General features: G+C 37.1%; 2 protein-coding genes across 2 annotated transcripts; one reads left to right on the forward strand and one right to left on the reverse strand.

Annotated features, from left to right (window-relative positions):
* The first annotated feature begins 1,543 nt into the window (after positions 1-1,543).
* On the forward strand, positions 1,544-15,271 carry LOC141898916 (matrix metalloproteinase-17-like). The gene is made up of 11 exons (XM_074785063.1): positions 1,544-1,703; positions 2,439-2,648; positions 4,776-5,074; positions 9,359-9,543; positions 9,757-9,855; positions 10,091-10,249; positions 11,006-11,083; positions 12,533-12,711; positions 13,295-13,442; positions 13,570-13,842; positions 14,326-15,271. The coding sequence occupies exons 2-11, from the start codon at positions 2,469-2,471 to the stop codon at positions 14,538-14,540; spliced, it is 1,815 nt and encodes a 604-aa protein (XP_074641164.1). The 5' UTR covers positions 1,544-1,703; positions 2,439-2,468; the 3' UTR covers positions 14,541-15,271.
* Positions 15,209-23,415, reverse strand: LOC141898915 (uncharacterized). Its single transcript, XM_074785062.1, has 16 exons — positions 23,207-23,415; positions 22,701-22,779; positions 22,453-22,615; positions 21,954-22,156; positions 21,727-21,875; positions 21,498-21,651; positions 21,320-21,414; positions 20,708-20,954; positions 20,480-20,625; positions 20,245-20,407; positions 20,018-20,158; positions 19,775-19,927; positions 19,422-19,451; positions 18,867-18,945; positions 17,181-17,238; positions 15,209-16,956 (listed from the first exon to the last, which is right to left on the reverse strand). Exons 2-16 carry the CDS (start codon positions 22,759-22,761, stop codon positions 16,219-16,221), a joined length of 2,580 nt encoding a protein of 859 aa, XP_074641163.1. The 5' UTR covers positions 22,762-22,779; positions 23,207-23,415; the 3' UTR covers positions 15,209-16,218.
* Positions 23,416-25,365: the final 1,950 nt, after the last annotated feature.

Below are 25,365 nucleotides of genomic sequence, written 5' to 3' on the forward strand. Positions count from 1 at the left end.
TACTATAAAATTTATTTATAAACCTGGAAATTAAATTTGCATGAACAACTGAAACAAGATAAGAAAAGATTCATCGGCAGCAGCTGGAATGAATCTGGGAATAAGGAAGCCTGGAAGAAAAAATAATACAGCCAGTCAGTAATAGTACTCACCGTTCTGCCTCCATTTGAAAGTTCCCTCTAAATTGAGTCCCGTTAAATGAATAGCTCTTTCCCGTTCTTGATTCACACACTTAACTGCATTTAATGCCCGATCTAAACCACATTCACCGTGAATACATTAAATTTGACAGTCCCCGGAACCCAAATCAATGAAGCAGAACAAACAATACTTCCGGGTTTTGCTTTGTATTCCGTTAGATGGCGTATGAGTAGACTGTGCCGATTGCGCATTCAACCCGCAGCTGAGTAGGCCGACGTGATACAACATTTTTTAAAGAAAATTTTCTTTGGGACATACGAAAAATAAGAAATTTTCGATGCAGAGGTTCACGAGCTTAAAAGAGATGTGTTCAGCTCAAACATGGCCGGCCTGCTTTTCTTTCTGACTTTCCCTCTTAACGGTTTATTGTGATTTTACTGGTGGAACCCTGTTACAGCGAACTTCACGGGATCAGAAAATATGTTCGTTATTAACCGATAGTCGTTATATCCAGTATGAAATAAAACAAATCATCTTACATGGGACAAAATTCTATGTTACATCCGATGAATGAATCATATATCTGATTTGTTGTAATGAGGTGATGGAGACCAACATATAAAGCCCAACGTTCGAGATGTCAACCAAATAACAAAATACATATGTCTTATTGAGAGAAAAATCGGAGAAGAGGAACAGAATTGTTTCGCCAGATTCATTTTAACGACACTATACGGCACATAAACTAAGAAGTTAATTCAAAAATGCCATGGCTCGCTCAACAATATACCTGAGTGAGCGGAGCGGCGTCATAAAGTTTCAACCATCATCAAGATTTAATCTAAATACACAATGTAAAGAAGCTAAGTCAATAGTATTGGATCCATCGAAAATTTATCGATAGGATTAAACGCTACCAAACACGATATCAAATTTAAATCGCATTGTTCCCGAAAAGTTTACTAATTGTAGCAGACGTAGCCTCGAACTCGTCTTTATCTTTAAGTAAACATTATTATTAAGTAAACTATTCAATTCCTAACAAATTTACAAATTTGATATACTTAAGGCAAGCTTAGGTTAGGTCCCAAGATAATCGTTAAATCATCAAAACAGCTTAATCGACGTGTAATATATAAACAAGACGATCCTTTAGGGGGCGGTATGATTACATCACGATAAAAACTTAGAGAGGATGTGTTTCACACATGTGTAGAACAGTTGCGCTGGAGTGAATAATACACAGATATCAGAGCTATTCGATTCATTCATTCCTTATACGCTTCAAACACAAATTACGCTTTAAAACAAAAGCGATTATCGGCCGCCAGAAAATCTTCGCAGCTCTTTTATCAGGATTTAAATCGCGTGCCGGAAATATGAACGCCGCGGTAAAGTTTGGGCTTTGACGGTTTCCAGATCTGATGGTTATCTCGACCGGCGGCATCCAGAGAGTTAGAGAGGCTCTAGTTGTTCCGTATCTTTCCATCGCTACAGACACTCACAGTTCTACGCTCGATAGAATGTAGTTTTTACATCGGACTAGTGTAATATTCGTTGAGGTAAACCCTTTTTATCATAGAACTTATATTGGTTTGTTTACACCATTATTTTTGGTTAACTTGTAATTAATCATGAGAGATTAACATATAAAATAGATTCCATTATGAACTGGTATTCATGGAATGGACTGAACATATATGTCAGGTACAAACCTATACACAAAATGTTAAACTAAAAATACATGTATACACGTGAACGTGTGATATTTAGATAGCACAGTCACGAATTGTTTTTTGGAAGGATAGCAATTAGCCATTTATTTCGTGTATTTCTGTCGATGTATCATAGATTTTCAGAAAGCCTCTGCTCTGCTGTGAAACAGGAAATGATGCTCGCAATAAAACTATTTGTCATATCCGCCAATAAAAACTTCATCCCCCGAGTAAAACTCGTGCTGGAGAAAACGAATTGTATTCTAGGGGGTACATTTATACTACATGCTATTCTCAGTAGCGTAAAGAAAAAAATCTACCGTCTATTTACATGGAAACCACTGTATGTTTTACGTATTCATCATCAGCCGTGATTTTGCTCGGACGATCCGATTTTAAGAATTCTCCACAGAGATTAATTAGATCTCGGGTCTACTCCTTTGTTAAGATTCATCTGTAATATGTATGACCAATATGTAATACGGTGTCTGGTTACACGCGTACGCTTATGCTAAATGAGTCTCCGGAGGTGGCCCCCAATTCCATGCGTATCTAATTAAAATCTCTGTAATTTGATTTCAGGTTGTATAGTGATAGATAAATACGTTGAATATGTTTAAACCAAAGGTGTATCGATACGCATTCACATTCCTAATTAATATCATAATTACGCGGGTGATAGTCGCTGATTCGTCATTGTCGAGTTCGGAGATCGTACACGACAAAACTAAAGATGAGCAACGAACGACAGAAAAGTTAATGGTTCCCCAAAATTTCAAGGCTCATGGTCTGGTAAGTTTTGTCTTTGTAATTCATCAACGTAGCCGCACGTGCGAGTGAAATAGCAAAAAATAACACAAGGATGCACTATATACCTGTTATATATATTTACCACAAGGACAGATTTACTGTAAGAAACGAAACACATCTGAAGAGGCGACAATCTTACACCAGACTATTTTGTAGACTGTTTGGTTGTAAAGCCGTGTATATTGAAAATCGCTACTTTAAACCTCAATGATTTTGCTTATATTTATCCTCTTAAAATCATAATTGTATCGTTATTTATGTAAGAATCGCATTTTGGTATTTTGTTCAAAAAGTTCAACTGTTCGTTTTTGTCGTGGATAGATTTGGATAGTCTTACTGGGTAGCCATGGAGGTGGAGGTATAGGGTATCTGGGAGAGGATGGTCACTGTTGTTGCCATCCGAATTCTGCCAGGTTAATTAGTTAGTATGTAATAATAAGGAATGTTTATGACTGGGAGTGATACCTGGGGGTGGAGCGGGTTTATCTATTGAGGAACAGATGTTCACCGCGATCATTCCATCCACTTTCCTCTGCATGATGTACCTCCTCAACCGCTATTAGAAATCCCAAAAATAACGAAATCCAGTCCAGTGAAGGATTCAGTAGACACAATGCAAACAAACAAACTTCCGTACAATAAATCGGTGAGCTCTATAGCCCTTGTTTACTCCGATCTTGCGATTGTTTTCGAAAGATCTCGAACATGTTTATGTTTTGAGCCCCTTTGGCTTGGAGATTTGCAACGCGCAATAGAAATAGATTATCGTGCTTTGAATACCTAAGTCGTCTAGAAATGCCATTTATTCCCCTGTAAACATCGGGATGCCGTATTAACATGCGCGAGAGAACTTTAGTGTTTAAATGTTATAGTACTATTATTCAATCAAAATGTTAAATCTACGCCCTAATTTTATAAGAGTAATGGCCATGGTAAAATAGTCTTGTGTGATACTCGGAAATGCCCTAGTGTTTTTGAAAGATCGGGTCATCTTTTGAAACTTCCGATGATACATTTATGCATCTATAAATATATATTCGAGTTAAGCTTCTACAAAAAAAAAGATTTGAAAAAGAGATTTTTTTTCATGTTATTAACGATGAAATTACACCCGCAATATTCTGATATGAAATATACGCCGTGAGATATAGGAGATTATTGCAGTATACTGGTGTATATGATCGTCTCATATTATCAACATGACTAACTCTCGATGTTTCTCAAATACTGAAAGCAATTGGGCCGTGAAATCCCGTATAAAGACCGCCTAATAGATGTAATGCTGCGCTTCATCAATGAGTAAATGATAAACTAAGTGCCATCGTCGTAGAAGATTGTCCCGTCAAGTAGCAGCGAGTGGAGTCAGAGAAAGACCGAGTAATTCTCAGATTCGGGTTAAATATTCCACAAGTTCTATCTACATCGCTTGCGTCTAGAATATTGGTGTATTTCGAATATGAGTCGATGTGCCGCTGGCGCAGGCCTCTATTTCCTTATCTATAGAATGTTTTGTCAAATTTCAAAAATTTTTCGGAGGAGGTCGGCTGTTGGGATCGCAACCAACCAAACCAATCGTACAGTATATGGTGCACAATTCATCTTCTTCTCCATAAACACAAACCAATACCAATTCTATTTTCGTTCAACTCACCCAACGAACACTTGAAATAGTTCGAACAATCTTCTTCTACTGTCTACGATTGTTTTAATCATTTTTTTTAAACTTTCATGATTTACTGCGAATGAAAAGTATGTGCATGGCTTAATCACAAAGGCCTAATTGTAATATATGATCACGGGTCGCGTAATGGATGAATGTATAATAGAAATGTCAAAGTATAGTTGCCTGATTATTACACGAAGAACAATATTGTCCTATATAAACCTTAGCTTATTTAATTAGCTAACAGCGTCGTATATTTACGTCAGAAATAAATAAAAATATATGATATATGGGCTATTGTCATATCTCAGTAATCACGGAGTATCGTGTTTAGAATGAAAGAATGTCGATTTGATAAATAATTCAAAAATAAAGAAATAGAATAAAATTAATGATTTGATCGTCAAGTAAATTCTGTTGTTATGTTCTGATATCAATTCTTTCAGGATTATCTAATGAAGTATGGATATCTACCGACCAAAGAAATAGAAATTGGAGGCGCCCTTCGTTCCGAAGACGATCTTAAATTTGCGATACGAACGTTTCAAAAATACGCCAATATTAAGCAAACTGGACAGATCGATCAGGAGACCATATCGATGATGCAGGCATCGCGCTGTGGTCTACCCGATATCATCGGATCGTCCGGGATAGGACACCGTAAAAGACACGTCGGACACCGGCGTCGAGGGAAGAGATACAGCACAAGCGGCACCAAGTGGTCGAAAAAACATCTCACATATCGGTAAGTGATCTTCGCTCGATTTATCGCACATCAGTAGTTTCATGATTCGATATTATTTACAAACTATACGTTTAAGCCCTATCCGATGCCTGGTCATCCTAGCTTGCCAGGGTTTGATTCAGGCAATCGTACCGTGGCAAGTGAGGATGACCAGGTTGAACTTGAGATTAGTCAGTGTCACGGTCGTTTCATTTCACAGAACCAACGACGGTTTCCTCAGCATCAAATTTTTGGATAAAGTGATGAAAATCGCTTTTTCAAAACAAACGCTTTTCCCTAACATAAATGTCATGTCTAAGAAGGGATTTACACTGACAAATGAAGTCTTTTATGGGGCTCGAACTACAATGTAGCCCATTCATAGTCTGGGCGTGACCTGAAACGTGTTACTCCTGACTATGTTCGGATGGGATTGTAATTTGCGTGAAAGCATTTCCTAATGAAGACGTGAGCTGGAATACACCGCTCGTTGGCTCCTCGTGACGGAATTTCTCGGTTGATAAAAATAAAAACTCCTCCACTTTAACTGGACGCCAGTGCCACCACCCGAGTACTGACTGGGGTTTGATTCCATAAGGCGTTGCCATAGCCACGGATGTTTTCCCGGGATGCCGCCAATTCAGTAACAGACGGTATTAAGTGCGGGAAAGTTCGTTATCGGACGTTTATCTTATAAACATACCTGGTAGGGATAAGTAATGGTAATAGTCAGGGTATATACACATCCTGTTAGCTCTTCAAAGTTTCTCTTTCTTCTAAGACAGAAATCTTGTAGCGTTCGGGCTGTTTACGGAACGGGTGGATTTGTGTCCGGAGGGAATTCTCGCGAAAGAAATCGACAAACTGTTGACGATAAATACATGTATCTGATGTGAGGATTGTGGAAAACTACGCACTCGGAATCCTCATTCAACTTGGAGGTGATGTCTACGAATTTTATTCTCATCACAACCTGCTTGAATGAGTTTTCTTGGTTTCGCGTTCGACTTCTCACGGGACAACGCGGATTTGAGAAATGTTTGGAGCGATACTGGAAATTCGCCAATAGCGCGTCGAGACGAGCGGAGACACAAGCAATCGACTATTATCATATTGAATTTCATAAAGTGGATATCTCATTAAGTCAGTCCTTGCCGAACATAGATAAACGACGATACACATTCCCAAACTCGTCCAGATATATGTCTACCGCAAAAGTCTGCAGTTTCTCTGATAGCGTAATTGTCAGATAATTCTTTTATCGATATGACTAAGCTTTTTTAATTTACTAGTATTGATGAGCTTCGCAAAAGCGAGCAATCTCGAACGCCATAATATTGACGGAGTTACAATATTAATATTCGGTAGTGTGCGATGAACATCTACGATGACTATGATTGTCTCAAGATATTCTAATAGACATATTGGAAAAAACAGTTTAATCTGCTTTCAACAATTTTCTATATAAATTCATAGTTCAACTGGTCGTATGTTAGTAGTGATTATAGAATTAGCAAATCGATTTCCAAACTGGAGTTTTTCATCATTCGTTTACCATAGAGAACTTGATGTCTTCATTTTTGGTCGAGTGTGTAATTCTAAAGGCCGTTAATGGCAAATGCTTGTTTAGTGAACTTGTGAATAAGCCTCCAATAGAGTCTATAAATAATAGGGTAATAACTATTCATATCGGACTGACTCATTTGACGATGGTCGATCGGCTTCAAGGGTGTAAATTTCTGAAGAAACCTCGCGCACAAATCTCCCGTCGGCGTCATAAAACAGATAGACGGATAAAAGTGATATGTTTTTAACTTCGGTGCGTATGGCGTAACTGTACAAGTATTCAATATTAGTAGTCTGTACGTCAATGGAATACTAATTCCGCTACAGGAAACACCAAGGCGCGCTTCGTAATTAGTCCTACTTTTATAGAATTTTAAACTAACTTCGCCGAAGGCGCGTAAAATACCGGAAATGAACTCCGGTTTCCCGCCAAGTCAGCTATATCGGTTACTATTGGTAACGCGTATTAATCATTCACATGGTGTAATTTTCAACAAAAATCTCTTTTATGCGGAATATTTTTTCGATATACAGCAGTGTCTCAATTAAATCATTGATCTGCCGGCCAGCGCTCCGAGTTCAGTCTGATCTGGTGTTATGAGTCGATATTACGCTATTTTCTCAGACCTTGGTGGCTTCTTCGTACCATCCGATGTAAAGTGATGGGTAACTATGTCAAACGACGATACACGCGGCAAACCACTACACCTCCACGAAGTTCCTCTTTTCTACGAAATATATAGAGATTTGGTGCCTATGATATGTTACACCAGTTGATACGAATATGACTCGTGATTATTCGTGTTCTGTGATATTTCGTCGTGGTTTTTTAGCGATGTTTGAATACGACTAATTTTCACAATCAATCGTGATGATTAACGTTTCAGACAAATTGCTGCGTTAATAATAAAAACAAGTATATATTTAGTTCAGACAGTAGACCTCCTCCCAGGCCTATTCTAGCATTGCAGACCGCAAAAACACTATGAACCCAAACGATTCTTCGCGAATTTATCAGAAATAATAGCTTTGACATGATTTCTCTTAATCATCAGCTGGTTATAATCTAGAGAATTAATTTTCACAGATAAATCGCGGAGACACTGGGAAACAGTGCGAATTAGCTTCATCAGTGAATAGTACCCATACTATACAAACAGTGAACAGGAAACCTCCCTCGCATTCCTCTATAAATGATTTATTTTGAAAGAAAACACGAACTGTTGTTTTTACTGCATGATATTCAACCTTAGATTTGACCCCTGGTGTCATTGTCGTAAAGCACCAATCCCGACCGAAGGTCCTGCAGCAACATTCGCAAAAAGTAATGAGAAAAAAGTCATATACGCACATATACACAGGTCTGTGTGCGATATTTTCATCTGTTTTGTATTTATCGTGAAAATATCGTGGGGATAAAACTCCCTTGTTTGATCTTGAATTACAGCAAAGATTTTAAAGCTTCACGGTAACAAATCTAGACCATTTTGCACATTTTCTTCTAATATCTAATCGAGATTAATGATGACTTTATTGTCAATAAATGCAGCCGTTATCTATTCGCACTAGAAGAGCCAAGGTCGCTTGCTGACTTCATTACATGGCAGCTGAACGATTAATATATAAGGGGAAAAAGTATAAAAATATAATCGGTTCATATTATATCGCCAATCAGTTTGTTACATCAATCTAGCGGTTGTTGTAATTAGATAAACAAGATATTATTCGTAACGTTGAGAAATGTACTGATTTCAACTCGGCCTGAAAGCATGAAAGCTCGCAGTAGCGCGTAAAAAAATCTCTTTTGCCCCCGAGTTTACGGTTCTTAACTCCGCTTACGGTAATGATTCGAATATTTAAGATGAAAGTTTGTAACTTCGAAAATTGACACCATTCCATTGACCGTTATCAAAGAAAAGGCATTTTTCATCCAAAGATGGAAAATGAGATTTGATGTGAGATTGATTTTGTGATTAGCATTCAGTGGGGGTGATGCGACCAACGAGTCGAGCGTAGATCGACGCCTAATTAACGAGTTCCACTTGTCTGAGTTTCCGTAAAACATCACTGATTTATCACACTATGAAAACCTTTCAGCCGATCATAAACGTACAGAACGAACAAAAGAACAAAAGGAACCGCGCAGGAGCCTATAACTGAATCGTGAGCTCGCTACGAACTAGATCGCCCCCGTCAACTCTCCATATACGTAAAATATGTTCGTAAACTCCCTTTTAATGGGTTGTTAGATCACATGAATCCAGCCCTTTCTCACTCTTTATGATAAGTTTTTGAAAAAAAACCTGGCCCAATGTACAATCGTAAATGGATTCCGGGGCTCATTCACGCCTGACTGAAAAAGTATCTACAGTGCCGTGCATCCTCATTACAACGAACTTCACGGACCAGAAATATGCTCGTTATAACCGATATATATCCACTATGAAATTATTGAAATGGTCCTATTTTGGACGAGAATCTTGGTTTGCAATAGTCGAGGATCACTACAACTTATTGATACATGGCTATGTTTCCCATCCGCTAACGGCCCTGTAGGCCCGATAACCTCAAAATCATGTATTCAAATGATGCAGACGCTTCCTCAAATTTTGAAAATGATCTGTTGGGACCCTGTTACCCCGATAAATCGTTATATCCAAGGTCGTTATAACGAGATTGCGCTGTATTGTAATATATGTCTCTCTAATATTCATCCCTTTCCATCTTTTTATTTTACAGTATTATTAACCACAGTAAAGATCTAGAAATCGAGGATATACAGCGAGCGTTCTCGGACGCTTTTAAAATCTGGAGTGACGTCACGCCTTTAACATTTACTGAAATAACAGGTGCTGGTGAGGCTGATATACACATACGATTCGCTAAACGCTACCACGATGATGGTTATCCATTCGATGGACCTGGTAAGAAAACTATAACCGACAAGTTTAAAAAGTTCTATCTCCATTCACTCATTTACAGAGAGATTTCTCGATGTAATGAAAATATATGCTCAACTATCAAATATATACTCAGGACCCAGTTCCACAAACTGATTGTTATTCAGAGTTAACTTTAACTCACTTCTGGATCCTGGTTTTCTAAGTGAATTTCATCGTATTCATCTGATATTTCAGGTCGAGTTTTGGCCCACGCTTTTTTCCCCGGGGACAGACGAGGCGGGGATACTCATTTTGACGACGATGAAACATGGACGATCAGTACTTCAGCGAAAGGTTTGTATATTCCCATCCTATCTGACAGAATAATGATAGATAGAACTGCCATTCAAGATATACCGTTATTGACATAAAAATTGTTTTCAAAAACAAGTTTGTACAACAAAATATAGAGAAACCCTTAATTTTATTTGACAAACTCCGTCGCCGGTAAAGAAACCTGAAATAATTGTTCACACGCTTCTATCTGGCAAATATGAAACCTCGATATTCGATGTGGTTTTTGTAGAAGGAATGAATTTGGTATCAGTTGCTGCACACGAGTTCGGACACGCTCTTGGTTTAACGCATTCATCTGTCGTCGGTTCAATGATGTACCCGTGGTATCAGGGTTGGTCGAAATCAATCCAACTTGGCACTGACGATATACACGGAATCCAATCACTTTATGGTAAAAAAAAACAGAAAACCTTTAAATCTGTTGTGAAAAAATTTATTACTACGTACGTTCAGATGCTAGTTTGCTAAAAAAGTAACATCTTATAATTATGCACGTATTACGGAATTGCTGATTGTTATTTCAAACGAAAGATGCGTAAAAACATACGTCAATACAAAATACCAGGTCCAGAATAGTTATGATGTATTTATAGCACTTTGATATTTTGTAGACACTGATAGATCTAGATAACCGTTTTTAGATTACTTGGAGTACGAGTTTTTTCAAGAAAGGAAAAGTGGGAGGACGAAGGGGAAAAATAGAAATGAAGAAATGTTTTATTACAGGCGTTTTGAAATGGAAGGGAACGGGGAAGAATTAAAAGGTTTATATCATTTGAATATTTTCCTCGTTAAACCTCGGAAGGACTGCAGAAAAAAATAAAGAGGTGTGAAAATTGTGATGAATTTTTTTTCAAATGATAGAAGTGGAAAAAGCTTAACTTTTTTGCAAATCATAAGAATGAATATCAAGATGATCATAACTTTTACCAGACGGACAAAAAAAGATTTTCTTCATTGAAAAATTATGATGAAAACATGAAGGGGAATTTAAGAAAGTTTCTTTTTTTTAAATTTGATGCCGAATAATTTTTGCCGAATTCTGGGCGGTGGATCCGTACTCCAAGTAATTAAGAAAGGCCTTAGTATGTATTGTATCAAAAACAAAGGTTTTTGATTGACTTAAACGTAGATTTTGAATTTGCAGGTAATATTAAACCATATGACCCCCTGAATCCCCTTCCCACGGAAATTCCTATCGATGAGGATGGTGGTCATAACAGAGGTATATTAACCAGCATTAAACACTGATATTTGCAGGGGTGAATCCCGAAATGACTTGTTCAATAAAACCAAATCGTCGGTATCATGAGGGGTTTTTACGAGTAACCGATTTTACACGAGTTTTGCGATCGATTTTTCCGATCGACCAACTCGAAGATGGCGGCACCGGGTAGTTGAAATATAAAGATATAAGCTTTCGCTCAACGTCGCCATGCTTATGTCATGTGATCAACCTGAACCATCGTTATTTTTACGAACGTGTTCGATTCGATCGCAAAATCGGAGCAAATCGATCGCAAAAAACGAATGCTCGTAAAAACGCTACGAAGTCGTTAACATTAACTACAAACCGATGGGAATTCGTTGTCTGAACACGATAAACAGAAGTGCCCGGATCCACCCCTCGATTTCAATGGTTTGGACTTTTCTCGTTGTAAAGGAATTATTGTTATTTATTATATGTTAGATGGCGATCGAGTTGTGGCTTTAGCTGTAGTTAACATTTTGAGTCTTGAAATTATTACATTATTTTTATTACGAAATTATTAATTTTGGCGCAGGAACCACCGTAAACTAGTGTGTCGTTTGAGCTTCTTCTCTGGTTCTGACGCGCGGCTTTTTCTTCGCAAGGAACGTGTGTATGTATAATCACACAGTTATTTAATCATTGAGTCAATAATCACACAGTTATTTAATCATTGAGTCAATGTAGATTTCGTATTTTAAATGTTATAATGAAAGTGCAATCAATCACTCTTTCTGCGGACGTACCGGTGATTTATTAATAATTTTTTCTCCCAGGATAAAAAGTACCATATACGAAATTTTGTATGAGAAAATTACTTGAAAAATTATCTATCATTAACCAAAAATACATATTTCTTTCTTCGATATATCGCCTAAAAGATGTACTAGAAAAATTGGGGATTTCTGACCCTAAAATCTTTTAGTCGCGAAAGAATTTCCATGGAAATTAGAATTGTTCCGGAAATCCAAGATTGCGCCACCCGAATCGAATTAGCATTGATACAACGGTTATTTATATATGCCGAGTAAACTCGTAAAATCTTTGATCTGAATCTTATATTAATGCTGTATAGTTGAAAGAACTGTTGAAATGACCTTTTCGCTTGTGAATGAATGTAATTATTAATGATTTGCTGATTTCGTAAAGTTCGAAGGTTTTCACATCGTAATTCAACCTTTTTTCCCCAATTATTCTTTTTATTTGATGCGATGAATAACAATCGACGTATTCTATAGCGTAAATAATCATATCGATTTGTACTCTACTCTATTGTGATAAACAAGAAACTAAGACTATGCATGAAAGACGTCGATTTTCCATATTCACTAGCATGAAATGAATAAAACTGATATGTCGAAATTATCTTTGTGAATTAACGGTGACGTAAAATATAGTTTCATCTGATCTGAATTTCTTCGCCAGGTATTCCAGGCGACCAAACGACAACCACGACGACCGTAACGGCATCGGACCCAACAACCGAACCAGCCCGAGATGAACCGACCTACTTCAATCCAGATAGTGACAAACCCGATCCTTGTAAATCTTCGTACGACGCGATATCAATAATAAGAGGAGAACTATTCATTTTCACTGGGAAGGTTCGTAGCACAGGGTCTCATTATTGATGACAACATATCAACTTATCAGTGATATAACATTTATATTTTTGATAATGTTACACTTCCTCACTGGAACTGAGTCAGTATCGCGTAAGAAGATGCCGTGACAAATCGCTTTGGTAGACCAGTAACTTATCATATAGATAAACGCATGTCATACCGCAGTTATGTTTTGATATCTAGCTATCGGATTTTTTCATGAAACGTTTTTGTACGCATTTCGAAATAAACATACCAGAATAACTAGATATCCGCACACAAATAGATCTATATGAGGGATAGAACGTATTACCGGTATTAGAAAAATCTTCTATCGGAAAAAATCTTATTGATACCGGCTTTCTATTTTATTATTAAGTTATTGCACAGGTGCAATATGTATAGAACTATCGCATTCTGGAAAATATTCTTAACTTTGGTTTGATTGAGTTCATGGAAATATTTAAGAGTCAAATTTTTTATTATAGAAAATACCACGGTTACAACGAGAAGTATCACAATAACGTAACAGATTTAACAGTATTTCTAAATCTTTGATTACATCTGGTCGGTTTAATTTCAGTGGTTTTCTCGAGTGGATAAAGATTTCCAACTGATGACCGGTTATCCAATGAGAATAACGCATTTCTGGTACGGTTTACGCGCTGATATCGATGGTGTAGATGCCGTTTATGAACGACAAACTGATGGACGAATTATATTCTTCAAAGGTAAACAATAATCAACTCGATAAAGCTTGGTCGACGTTGGGTAAAATGAATTTTTTTTAATTTCATTCACGTGGATTCTTGACTCTAAATACAGTTTCTTGATTTATTGATATCGATTGTTTTGCAGGAAATAAATATTGGGTGTTTGAAAGTAATCACGCCGAGGCAGGATTCCCACCAGAAGGGAGACCAGTTACTGAATTGGGCTTACCGCATAATATCGAGAGGGTCGATGCAGCTTTTGTCTGGGGTCATAACCATAAAACTTACTTTATGAGCGGAGACATGTACTGGAGATTCAACGAGCATCAGAATCAGATGGACTACGATTACCCTCGCGATATAACAATGTGGGAAGGAGTCCCGGTTCCAGTCAGTGCGGCATTCCAGTCTTGGAATGGTAAGTACCGTACGTGTATATTGAAAAAATACATAATTACATTTCATAATTACATATTTAGAACTACATGTATAAGGAATCAAGATCCAGGGGCGGGCGCAGGAAAATTCCTGTTGACCTAACCGTGGTTAGTGGCTTATCCGTGGTTACTCTAACCAGCTTGAAATAAGAGGCTACACGGAGACAATGGTCAGCTAACAGCGTTTTCCTGCGCCCATTTATGCCTAACCACAGTGTACTATAAACCACGGTTAGCACTAACCGGGTTTTCCTGCGCCCACCAGCTGTGAGTTATGGTTACGTTTATTTTCGATGTTTTAAAACCTCTGAATATAGTCAAATTTTGATTCACAATTGTGGTTCTAAATCCTGGTCTAGTTATAGCCGTTATTCGCGGGAACCTCTTGAGGTGTTCAGGAAAAGGTCGAACTTTCCGTCATATTCGTACCTGTCTCTTACAGATTATTCTCTCTTATATTTCAGAAGAAACGTATTTCTTTAAAGACAGAGAATATTATAAATTCAACGATTTGAAAATGAAAGTATTTCCCGGTTATCCGAGACCGTCGAATCCCACGTGGTTGAAATGTCCTCCCGAAAAGAACTACCGAATAGCTCCTGTAGCCGGTGCAAGCGTTCATCGGTCACAGCTGCTGTGTTTATTTCCACTTCTTATAATAAGTCTTTTAAACCATTGAGAATCGCTTGTGCTGTAGACGGTTGGAAATTGAGTTGAATTATTAGCACAAACGGCAGCAAGACTGACTGCACAAACGTCATGTTAGAAATGGCTGGTTTTAGTATCGTCATCGTAGTATGGGATACTTACGCGATCTTACCGCGAATTTTAAAATATCAATGATCTTACTTTATAAACTAGTCATTCTAGATTATATATATATATATGGTATATTTTATCGCTGTTTCTGTGAACTCGAATACGCGTTTGTTAGCGGAGTGGTTCGTGCTATCGGTTCTTGGCGATCTGTTATCGTCATTCCGGACGATTTAAGGGTTCGAATCCTGTAAGTGGCAGCGGTATGTTTCACTGGCGTTGGAAAAAGGGGACCTTTATGCTCACAGGGATTCGAACCTGATGGCATCGCTAGTACAGGCGGCAGCCTCGGCGCAAAATTTCGGGCCGCGGCAGTCTCGATGTCATTATGTTCGAATCTCTGTCTAAGGAGGAGGCTTTATATGGGTTTTCATAGTGTCACTGCGCAGGGCAAACATATTGTACAGTGTTGTGATAAAATGGGTTATGTATATATTGCTCAAAAACTAATGTTATTTGCCAGTTAACATTTTCAAAGATTTACGTCATTCACACATTCGAGTGACAACAGAAATTAATTCTTACTTAATATACTGATTTATTGCATAAACCAAATACATTTACATCAAAAAGATAATTGTATGAAAGAAGCATGTGAAAACGTCAGTTTGTTTTTGTTGTAATTAACATGCGGCATTTACGTTGTAATTTATGATAATTTTGAGATTCATATTTGTAAATATTTACATGTACTTGTTAAATATGCACTTTTTCTTTTACCTATGTGAAATTTATGTTCCGTATAACGTGATTGTTAGAGAAAACTCGAACTGCGTCGTATTATGATTTAAAAAGAATTCAAAGTAATCCCTTCTGGTGTATGCAGATGGAGCCTAGTACAATAACACAAGTAACACAGTCTTCATCGGTTTTTGGATATTTACATATACCGGTATAGTGAGCTAATTTACAAGGAAAGTCGACACGTGAATTTAGTTACAATTCGTGGTCGTTTACGTAACAATTTATGTTTCAAATGTCATCAATTTTCTTCATTTCTTGGTATTTTATTATCATGACATCATGTATATTTTCTCATCTGAATAAATGAATCGATTTTAAATGAAAAATAAGGTTGTAAAGGTTTAATTTTCTTCAGCTTGTGGACTGCTATATACAAAAATATATACAAGAATCTGATCACGTATCATCGTGTTTTCTCGAGTGTAAAATATAGTTCGTATGCAAAATACAAAGCTGATGGAGTTTCTACAGATATGAGATTCATTAAGAGAAGGTGAAATCATTAACAGTAGTCAAACAGTAATCTAATGATTGCTCCAAGAAGAAATCAAATCCAAACAGTGTTTAGTCCTATGGGCAAGCTCCAGGAATCTGTATTAAGGGAAGTGATTTTAGGCATTCTAGCCCCGTATACATTGTAGACCGCAATATCTCGGCCCGGCTCATGTTTCCAGGGTAACAAATCTGCCCAAATAAGCTTGAGAATCTTATCTTTCTTCAATGGAAATTTGGGCTTTGAGGTATTCCAGGTAAGCGAAATTCCAATTTTTGAGTCTTGGAGCCTGGACTATTGGTCCCTAGACAACCGATTCTTCCATAACGACAGGCATTCTGGAACTACAATTACTATCATGCGATACTGAACGTTTCAGTTTGATTGTATTATTCATATCATCCCGATCCCTTATACAGTTAAAATTATCAACCAGATTCTTACTCTTATATCCATCAACAACAACAACGTCACAAGAGTCTGCTGAAGATGCGCTGTATCCACTACTGGACGAGGACGATGATGTTGTTGATGATGATGATGATGATGATGATGATGATGACGATGACGATGCTGTTGAGGATGCAGAGGATGAAGATGTCGATGACGGATTTTCATCTGAATTGACCTTTGCCCGATAACCGGTCAGTTTTACAGTAGCTGTGTCAGAATTCATTGAACAATCGCTGCTACTGTTCGAAGAGTTCGTGTTCCAGCCTGAATCAGCCGATCGAATTCTTGATCGGCCATTTTCCGTTGTAGTGATGGTCGAGTCGTTACTGGTCGGTAAGAAAACCTCACGCAGATCGTCTCCACCGTCGACATATAGGGTCATGAGGGCGTCGTTTCGTAAGAAATCGTCGATAGTATGGTTGGAATTAGAACGATATATTGTAGGTTGACTTTCGGACGAAAGGCGAACGCAAGTATTAACACATTCCTCGTCCCTAGGATCGGTCGGTTGTTTGCCATTCATCGGTAGGTAATTCGGAAATGTATCTTTTTCTTTGCTGTTATCGCTATAACCATTCTGCGCTGGTTCCTTAAATTACAAACGAAAATGTATTAACAATAACACGAAATATAGTTTACAACACGACGAGTAGTACTATATGTAAGCTTGAGCATTTTATTTGACGCACGAGCTTTCGCTATTTATGAGGAGGCTCATTCACCTACGGTAGCATTGATGGCAGTTCTGATGGAATCAGCCAAACTGGACCGGAGAATGATTAATTATGAGCTAAATTTAGAGTATATATTCACCTCGATATCGTTTACTTGTTTCTTTGTGTTTCTATTTTTCGATAACGTCCACATAAAACTAGAAAGGAACAATATCCTTTAAAGTCCGAGTAACTCTAACCATGGAGAAACATTGTATTTATGCTATTATGAACTTGGTTATATAGCAACTTAAACATTTCGGGTGAAAAAAATTGAATTCATCAAATCCCATGGTTGCTATGGCAACCGGAAGTCGAAAAATCTGAAAATTCACCCTTACTTCCTGACAAGGTCAAGACAGATATCTTGCCAAAACCACCTGAAATCATTTGCAAATAACAGTATCTTCAAACCCCTGTAGGGACTTTTAGGTCCCATTGCGTATATAGGAGTTATACGTGGTTGGACTTAAAAGTCCCGACAGGATTTTTTTCACAGGTTTTGTCACATCATGTTTCCATGGTGACCACATCCTAGTCAATCATCAGAAAACAATTTGATGAATTGGAAATGTTAGAAAACATAGTTATGCATTTTTTTAAAGTAGTAGGTTGGAATTTATTCTTTTGATAATCAACTTATTGTGGGTTAAATGGGTTCAGACCCAAAAGTCCCGTCTGACCTCAAAGGGTTCTATTTGGAACTCTGTTTGCAAACTATTCATGGAGAAAAGGGCTACGACGGTTGTTATGGCGTTCAGGCCCCAAACTCATAAAAAGATACGACGTTACATAATCTATTTATTTTTCATCTGCCTACGAATTCAGAAAAGGAGATTCTTGGAAACTTACAAGCAAATGAAGGCCACGAAGGGTCTAGATTTTGTTCTATTTAAGATGGTTTATTATTATTAAGAAACAGTGCAATGACACGATCGCACGCTCCAATACAATACAGCCAGCATGCCTCTTTAAAATGTCACCTGCCGAAAGTGTGTCAACCACTAAGTCAGGAGACCACTGGACAAAAGACCCGGTTTTGTATTCATCAGAAGTCAAACGTGATCCGGGAAATTCCCAGAGAATGTTTCATATCATTATTTGAATCGTTTGCCCGTGAAGTTTAACGTACTAAAGCGTTTAGTCAGTTTTGGACTTGTCCAATTCATGGGATATATATACATTATATACATGGGATATATTCTTTATATACATGTAGTTTCAAACAAAGCTGTTCGTTTACTTAAAAAAGGAAATGAAAAAGAGAGGTAGAGTGTAAACTGGTGTTGCGTGTGGAAATATACATTAAAATCGTAAAATGCGAGCAAAATAGGTGAACATCTGTGCTGTATCAATTCCACGTACATGAAATTTGAAATTTCTTCCTCATCCCGTTTATTGAAAAACATCTAACAAAAGATCGACCTATTTCGTATTTCCATTCATTATATATACATATTGTCCGCTGGAGAATTATCTAAAAAATCTCATCAACTTTTGAAAAAGTCGTTGTTGTTGATTAATTTTCTAGTTATTGTTGGTCAGAAACTTCGTGATTTGATAGTTAAAATTATAAAATGGGAAATAAATTCAAAATAAATGGGATACATGTTACTATTGGTAATAAAAAAGATATTCTATCGAAATACATTACGACTACTTTGTCTTCTTATTTGATTACACTTATTTTAATGCATTTCAGAGTGGTTTGATTGTTATACTACGGAAGTTTTACCGATGTCAAAAATAAATAGTTTTTTTTTTCAATTTTGGTCGTTGTACTTACTAGACAATCGTAACGTTAGCTATGGCGCATACTAACACACAACCAATGATAATAATGATTATGTAGACCAGCGACAGGCCTGAAAGAAAATGAAATACCAATGTACCGGTTGGCGAAGATATTTTTCTAATATATTGCACGAACAATGGTTTACATATAATTGAGTAATGCATTCATGCAGTTAAAAAGTTTGATACAATGACTGCAACTTCACTTTATAAATTTACATATTATAAGTGAAGGCCGTTTTCAAAGTGTAAATACTAGGAGATAATGCAACTCCATTCATAGAAAAAGCCACCATCACCTAATGCGAAGCAAAGGCACTATAAATGTAACAGAGGAGACCTCGTTTGGGGAGAACGTATCTAAATATTTGAGAACATGTCCCTCTCCAAAACAAGTTCTCCTTGATTAATCTCACCACCGTAAAAGTAAACATTCCACCACAACAATAAGCGATTAGCATAACTCAGTCTCACTGCAGAAACCAAATTTATAGCGAGATAAACTATTGACCAGTGAATACATGTTAGGGATATTTTTTCTACAAACCTGCACATTCCGTGCTTACTGATATCTTGGCTGAAATAGTTTATGATGAAAATATCGTGAACGCTTGAATGAACAGATCTACGTCTCCTTCGCATTATTAAACAGATCCAGGGCCGAGTTGTTCGGGAAGGATGAATCCCAAATCCATTTTAACTCTACCGGACCCTGGACGAGATGGGTGAATAAACGAGGAAGAGGAACATAATTTGATAACCATTACACCGGCCGTTAACAATGGATGTCATTAAACATCTAATTTAGAAAAGAAATTATTCTCATCAAGTTATAAATTGAAAATGTGATTTGATATGAGGCCAATCATGTTTTATAAATAGAATGAAATAATGGCTTACTTTTTGTGCAAAATATCATTTCACGGGTCGGTCCCGTTTTACCAGCAGACGTCATCGCAAAGATCTTAACCCGATATTGCGTAGCTATATCGAGGTTATCGATTATCAGTGTCGGGTTTTGAGCGTAAATCGTTTCTTTCTTTTCATTGACACCTACAATGAGTTTTATTCAGAAAAATGAATAAATGCGTTGTTAATTTTGTACGGAGAACAGGTCTAGACACCGGGGATCATGCCGCCTACCTCCCGTTGCATTATTCGGAGATACTACAATGATGTATCGTTCAATGTATCCCACTTCCATTGAACAGTTTTGATGAACTACAGATAAGATAGCCGACTGCCAAAATGCTTGTATCTCCACAATGGGACCGATGACGGGAACTAAAAAATTTATAGGCAAATACGTTCAACCTTATGTTTGAAGCGGTTTTTTCTTAAATGTTTAAATGACGTATCAAAATGCGCACCTCCTTGCTGCTTGTATAGGCACCTCGACCAGTGAATTCCGCTGTAAAGATTCTTAGATTTTACGCCGATAGCAAATATAGTTTTGTCGCATAATTTCTCATTAGTGAAGTCTAGCGTCAATTCAGTTGAATTTCCTGGGAGGTGTTTGTGCTTCAACTGATCCTGCAAAAACCTCAAATACATTAGAAATAAGTCAGGTCTCAGTCAAACGAAAACGAACATGTATCTCTTTACCCGACACTGTTTGCCTCCGAATGCATGGACATTTTTGCACCAATAAACGGTGATAGAATCAGCATGCCAGCATCTATCCCATTTCACCAGAACCGTTCTTTTGTATAATAATCGAATTGCCCGAAAATGTTCAGGATGTTGAGGCACTGAAGTAAATATTACGAACTCTTGATAAGAAAATGATCGAGATCAATGATATGCATTCTGTAAATTCGGAAGCAAACTTACACGATCTTAATCTCGATAATGATAAATTCGAGATTTCTGCAGGTAATAGCGATTTGTTAAGACCAACATCAGTTTCCGACCAAATTTGTATCGTGTGCGTTCCATCTCGACTCAGATGGAATTGTCGGTATGACCAGGTTAATTTGACGGGCAAAATCTCCGCGATGAATTTGCGAGGACGAACATCGGGAATTATAGCAGCTTTAACCTCGTACTTATCGCTCTGTCTTTGAATAATGGGGATCGGCTGAAAATTATACATAACGTATTTTTTTGATATATATATATATATATATATATATATATATATATATATATATATATATATATATATATATATATATATATATATATATATATATATATATATATATATATATATATATATATATATATATATATATATATATATATATATATATATATATATATATATATATATATATATATATATATATATATATATATATATATATATATATATATATATATATATATATATATATATATATATATATATATATATATATATATATATATATATATATATATATATATATATAAAATATATATAAATTTTTTTTACAAAGAAAAAACTAGAAGAAATCAAACCTTCCAATAAACTTCTAAAGTATAAAATTGCAAATCCGTTTTCGGTGGTATGAGATAAAATCCGCCTTCGACGATTTCAGGGTTTGCTGCAGGAACTTAGGAAATATGAAACAAAGAGTAGCTTAACAGTGTGAAACCGAGACTGGATCGTGAATTAGAACCATTCATCGCAACTCACCATCAGACGGCATATGTATTGAAACAGAACTTTCCTCGCTGAAACCGTATTTGCTTCCCTTGGCCCTTACACGAACTGAAAATGTATACGTCGCGAATGGGGTCAGCCCTAATATGTCTAATGACGTCACATCTGATACCTCCAAAGTTTCGAACTGTGAATGAAATATACTCTTTGTTTTTAATTGAGTGAAAACGATTTGTCAGGAAGGAAATGGCTTAACAATTACCCTTCTCGTGCAAAATGTGGAAGTACACCGATATGCGATAGAATAGATGAGTGTTGTATCTCTTAAAACAAGCTTATCCCATGACAATTCCACTGCAGTACTGTTCAGCGGTCCAGTCGAATTTAGAAATTGAACGGGACCAACGGTTACTGAAATGATACAATATTGAGGTTACTGAAATGATTCAATTTCAGCCACGATTAAATCGTTTCTTCATTTTCACCCACAATATTTGGAAAGGGTAATTTCCATCTGCTTGTGTTTCTGACACCCACACTCGACTTTTCTAAGTACGACTTTAAGACGGTATTTAGGTGCATAAACGAAATGTACGTGCTGGTTCAAATAGTCTCCTTGTGGCCACTTCCAAATGCGGGTCTGTTCGTCGTATTCGTCAACTTTATCAAATCTCGTGATGAATTTCCACTCTCTAAAAAAGACAGCAGATACAGTGCAAAAGAAGACCAAATTTTAGACGTGGACCAATCTGCCCAGGAAATGCCAGAAAATGCTGACCGGTAATGTGGTTTACGTAGTTTTGCGATCGGATATTTTCGCATAACACCAACGAGTATGCCCCTAACCAAGAAAATGCCTCGTTGCAGAGCAAATACCGGTCCTAAACTGAACTAAAAAGCTTACTTCTCCCCAGGAAACTGTTCCTTCTTAAATGTTTGTGCAATTAGGGATTCTACGTATAAGATTCTATGTGTAATGCTCACTCACCCTGTTTCAACATTTTCCTTTTGATCAGTGTACCACATTTTCGGTCGAACGTTCCGGAAACAAGTGACATTTTGGAGATGCTTCCACCAGCATTCCATCCATTTATACTCAAAAACGTTACAGTCGATGTCAAACCGATGATCTCGCGAACACTTAGTCTTGGCTGCGGAAATTTGATGAGAAATTCAAAATCTTGCAAAATACCGGTTTGTTTCGTTCGAAATCGGTTATTTCAAAATGTTACTTACTGCTATAAATCAAGTGAATTCTGCTAATTGCTACGATCAAGAAGCAAAACGTTTTCCACATTGTTAGGGTGTTAGGGTTCTAGAAGATAATGCGGAAAATTGTCAGTCGTATCGTTTTTACCAAGAACGGCATCGGTACTATAGTTATCACCCAGCGTCAACCAACAGCAGTGTGTTGTTGAACGTAAGATTAAATAAGATCTTTCCATTTTCATAGTTATGGCTTCAATGCACTTCTGACCGACGCATTGCCAAACAATATACCATTATAAATGCTGAGACGTGTATTGTTAAGCTAACTCACAAAATACTCATAGCTTCGTGTGATAACAAAAGTAAACACGCGTTTGGGTTCGTTATGCGCGCGTAGGCGTTTTCAAAAATGAAAAAGAATTTCGATTTCTGTCGTTCAGCTAAATGCTCCAAAAACCATGTACATGTATCATTATTCAGATTCTTCTCTTTTCAATTATTATCTTTGTAAGAATCGAATGATAAATACTTACCAAACGAGTAAATACGGGAGTACATCATCATAGCTGCATTACAGGAACTGTGATAACATGTTTACATGAGCAACAAGTCTCACGTAAGAGATGATCCTTGTATCTGTTCACCCCGCCATCTGATGTCATCCCTTTATTTATTACTATATGGCAAACATTCAGGAAGTATTTGACAATGGTGCGATGGCAGCACTAGAGTGTGCGTTATGGCGATAAAAATGTGAAAATTTGAGTCCTTCACTAATAACATATATATGAATAGTTATTTTTATATGGCGAATTTCTTAACCTATCTCTTATTAGTCTCCATTTGGCTTCTCACATTCTGACGTCATATCTTTCTGTACTTTGCAATAGTCGTCGACTTAGAACGGAGGTACATAAAAAAATAAAATGAATCGATTCCGCATTCTAACGGTCCACTGACACAATCAATTGATAATTTTGGTTATAGCACCAATCTGACATATCAAGCCCGTAGGCAGGATTTAAAGTGTGGGGGTTATTTCATATAAAATGGCCCTTTCTGGTTCCATCTTATGCATGGAAACTGCCCTTTTGCGTCAATGAAAGTGTCCTTTTTGAGGAAAGGGTGCTAGAGCGCACGATCTGCGTACACAGCTAGGTACCTATTTACACTACGTAATACACGTGGAAAACAACCAAGCAACAATTCGAAAATGGACAAAATTATCTTCAACCTTGTAATTTAAACCGGTATATTTATTTCCAAAATCTCGATGTATCAAATCAGGCAGACAACATAATTAACCCGAATCACTCGCTTGCCGGTTCAGGCTGGTTAGGAGATTCTTTACATGAACCGGTACCGAAATTCCTAATTATGCACACAGTTTCTATTCAAAATAAAATTTCTGTAAAATCGACCGCCGATAAGACAACTGTACTTTGATTTCTGATTTACAAAATCAAACCCCCTGTCTCGCTCCCGGCAGGTGTGGTGGGTTTGTAAGGGACACCAAATCAAACGGAATCGACCAATCACAGGGTGAATCCCGGCCCTAATGTTCATCAGCTGCAGGTATTTTTTACCGAATATTTTCTAACAGTGTACGTGATATACCGGGTGGCATCCTTCTGACCGCTTATAAAAGCAACGGAACGGACAAATTCTATACTGGAAAAACTGTATCCACCGGAAAGTGATGAATTTCCCGATAAATAACTAAGTGAAAATGACGGAAATTACTCTTTACTGTGTCTTAGTGAAAATAATGGATTACTGAGACTAATCTTACGATTTCCAGGCCATTTTTCCCTAGGTCTGGGTTAACAGCATTGTTTAGTCGGATTAAAACTTACAGTAGTTAAGCAAAACTGGCTCTAATCCCCAAATCAGGAAGTTAGACGCAGCGACAAAACCCCATCATCAACAGCACTGACTGAACTGTAACGATCCTTTTACGAATTGATTTCAGAATATAAAAAACCATGAATTGATAATTGTTTAAAGCAATTTTATTGATGACTGTTTTAAACATAAACAGTGATGATAGAATGTCCAGTCAAAAATAACAAAATAACCTATAGCAATTTCCCTATGTTATCTACTAACCTCAAACACATACAATAATCGAAATAACTGTATCAAAATACGCACATTTGAATCAATGAAATTCTGTATAAACCCGAAAAGGAAAACATGTATAGTCAACCCCCGATATACCGCCCACAGTAATGCAGAACGTTTTTGGCGGTATAGAGAGTATGGCGGTATATCGGGGTTGTTTTACTATGTACTTGTATTGAAATGTACATTGAGAAACCCTGGCGGTAGGCGGGGGTGGCGGTATAGAGAGTATGGCCGTATATCGGGGGTTGACTATCGTTCTAATTTTGTCGTATTAATTCAGTAAAAATGTTCAGACAGGTGAAAGATCCAGTAATACCAGAATCGATGGATGACAAAAAATCATGTGAGTAATAACCGTTGATCGAACTGAAAACTACTACAAGTGAAATCTTAAAAAAAAAATCTTCACGCTATCAGTCAGTCGTTTCATACATAAAAAATTCGTCTTTTTTGAGCAAAAAACATGTACATAAATACTATAAACTAATAGACCGAATTTACAGCAACTACGACTTAAGAACGTTTTTGACTGGGATAAAAATTTGGGTTTCACATCTATCACGGT

The sequence above is a fragment of the Tubulanus polymorphus genome, chromosome 2 (assembly GCF_964204645.1).
Source record: "Tubulanus polymorphus chromosome 2, tnTubPoly1.2, whole genome shotgun sequence".
NCBI classification, from domain to species: Eukaryota; Metazoa; Nemertea; class Palaeonemertea; order Tubulaniformes; family Tubulanidae; genus Tubulanus; species Tubulanus polymorphus.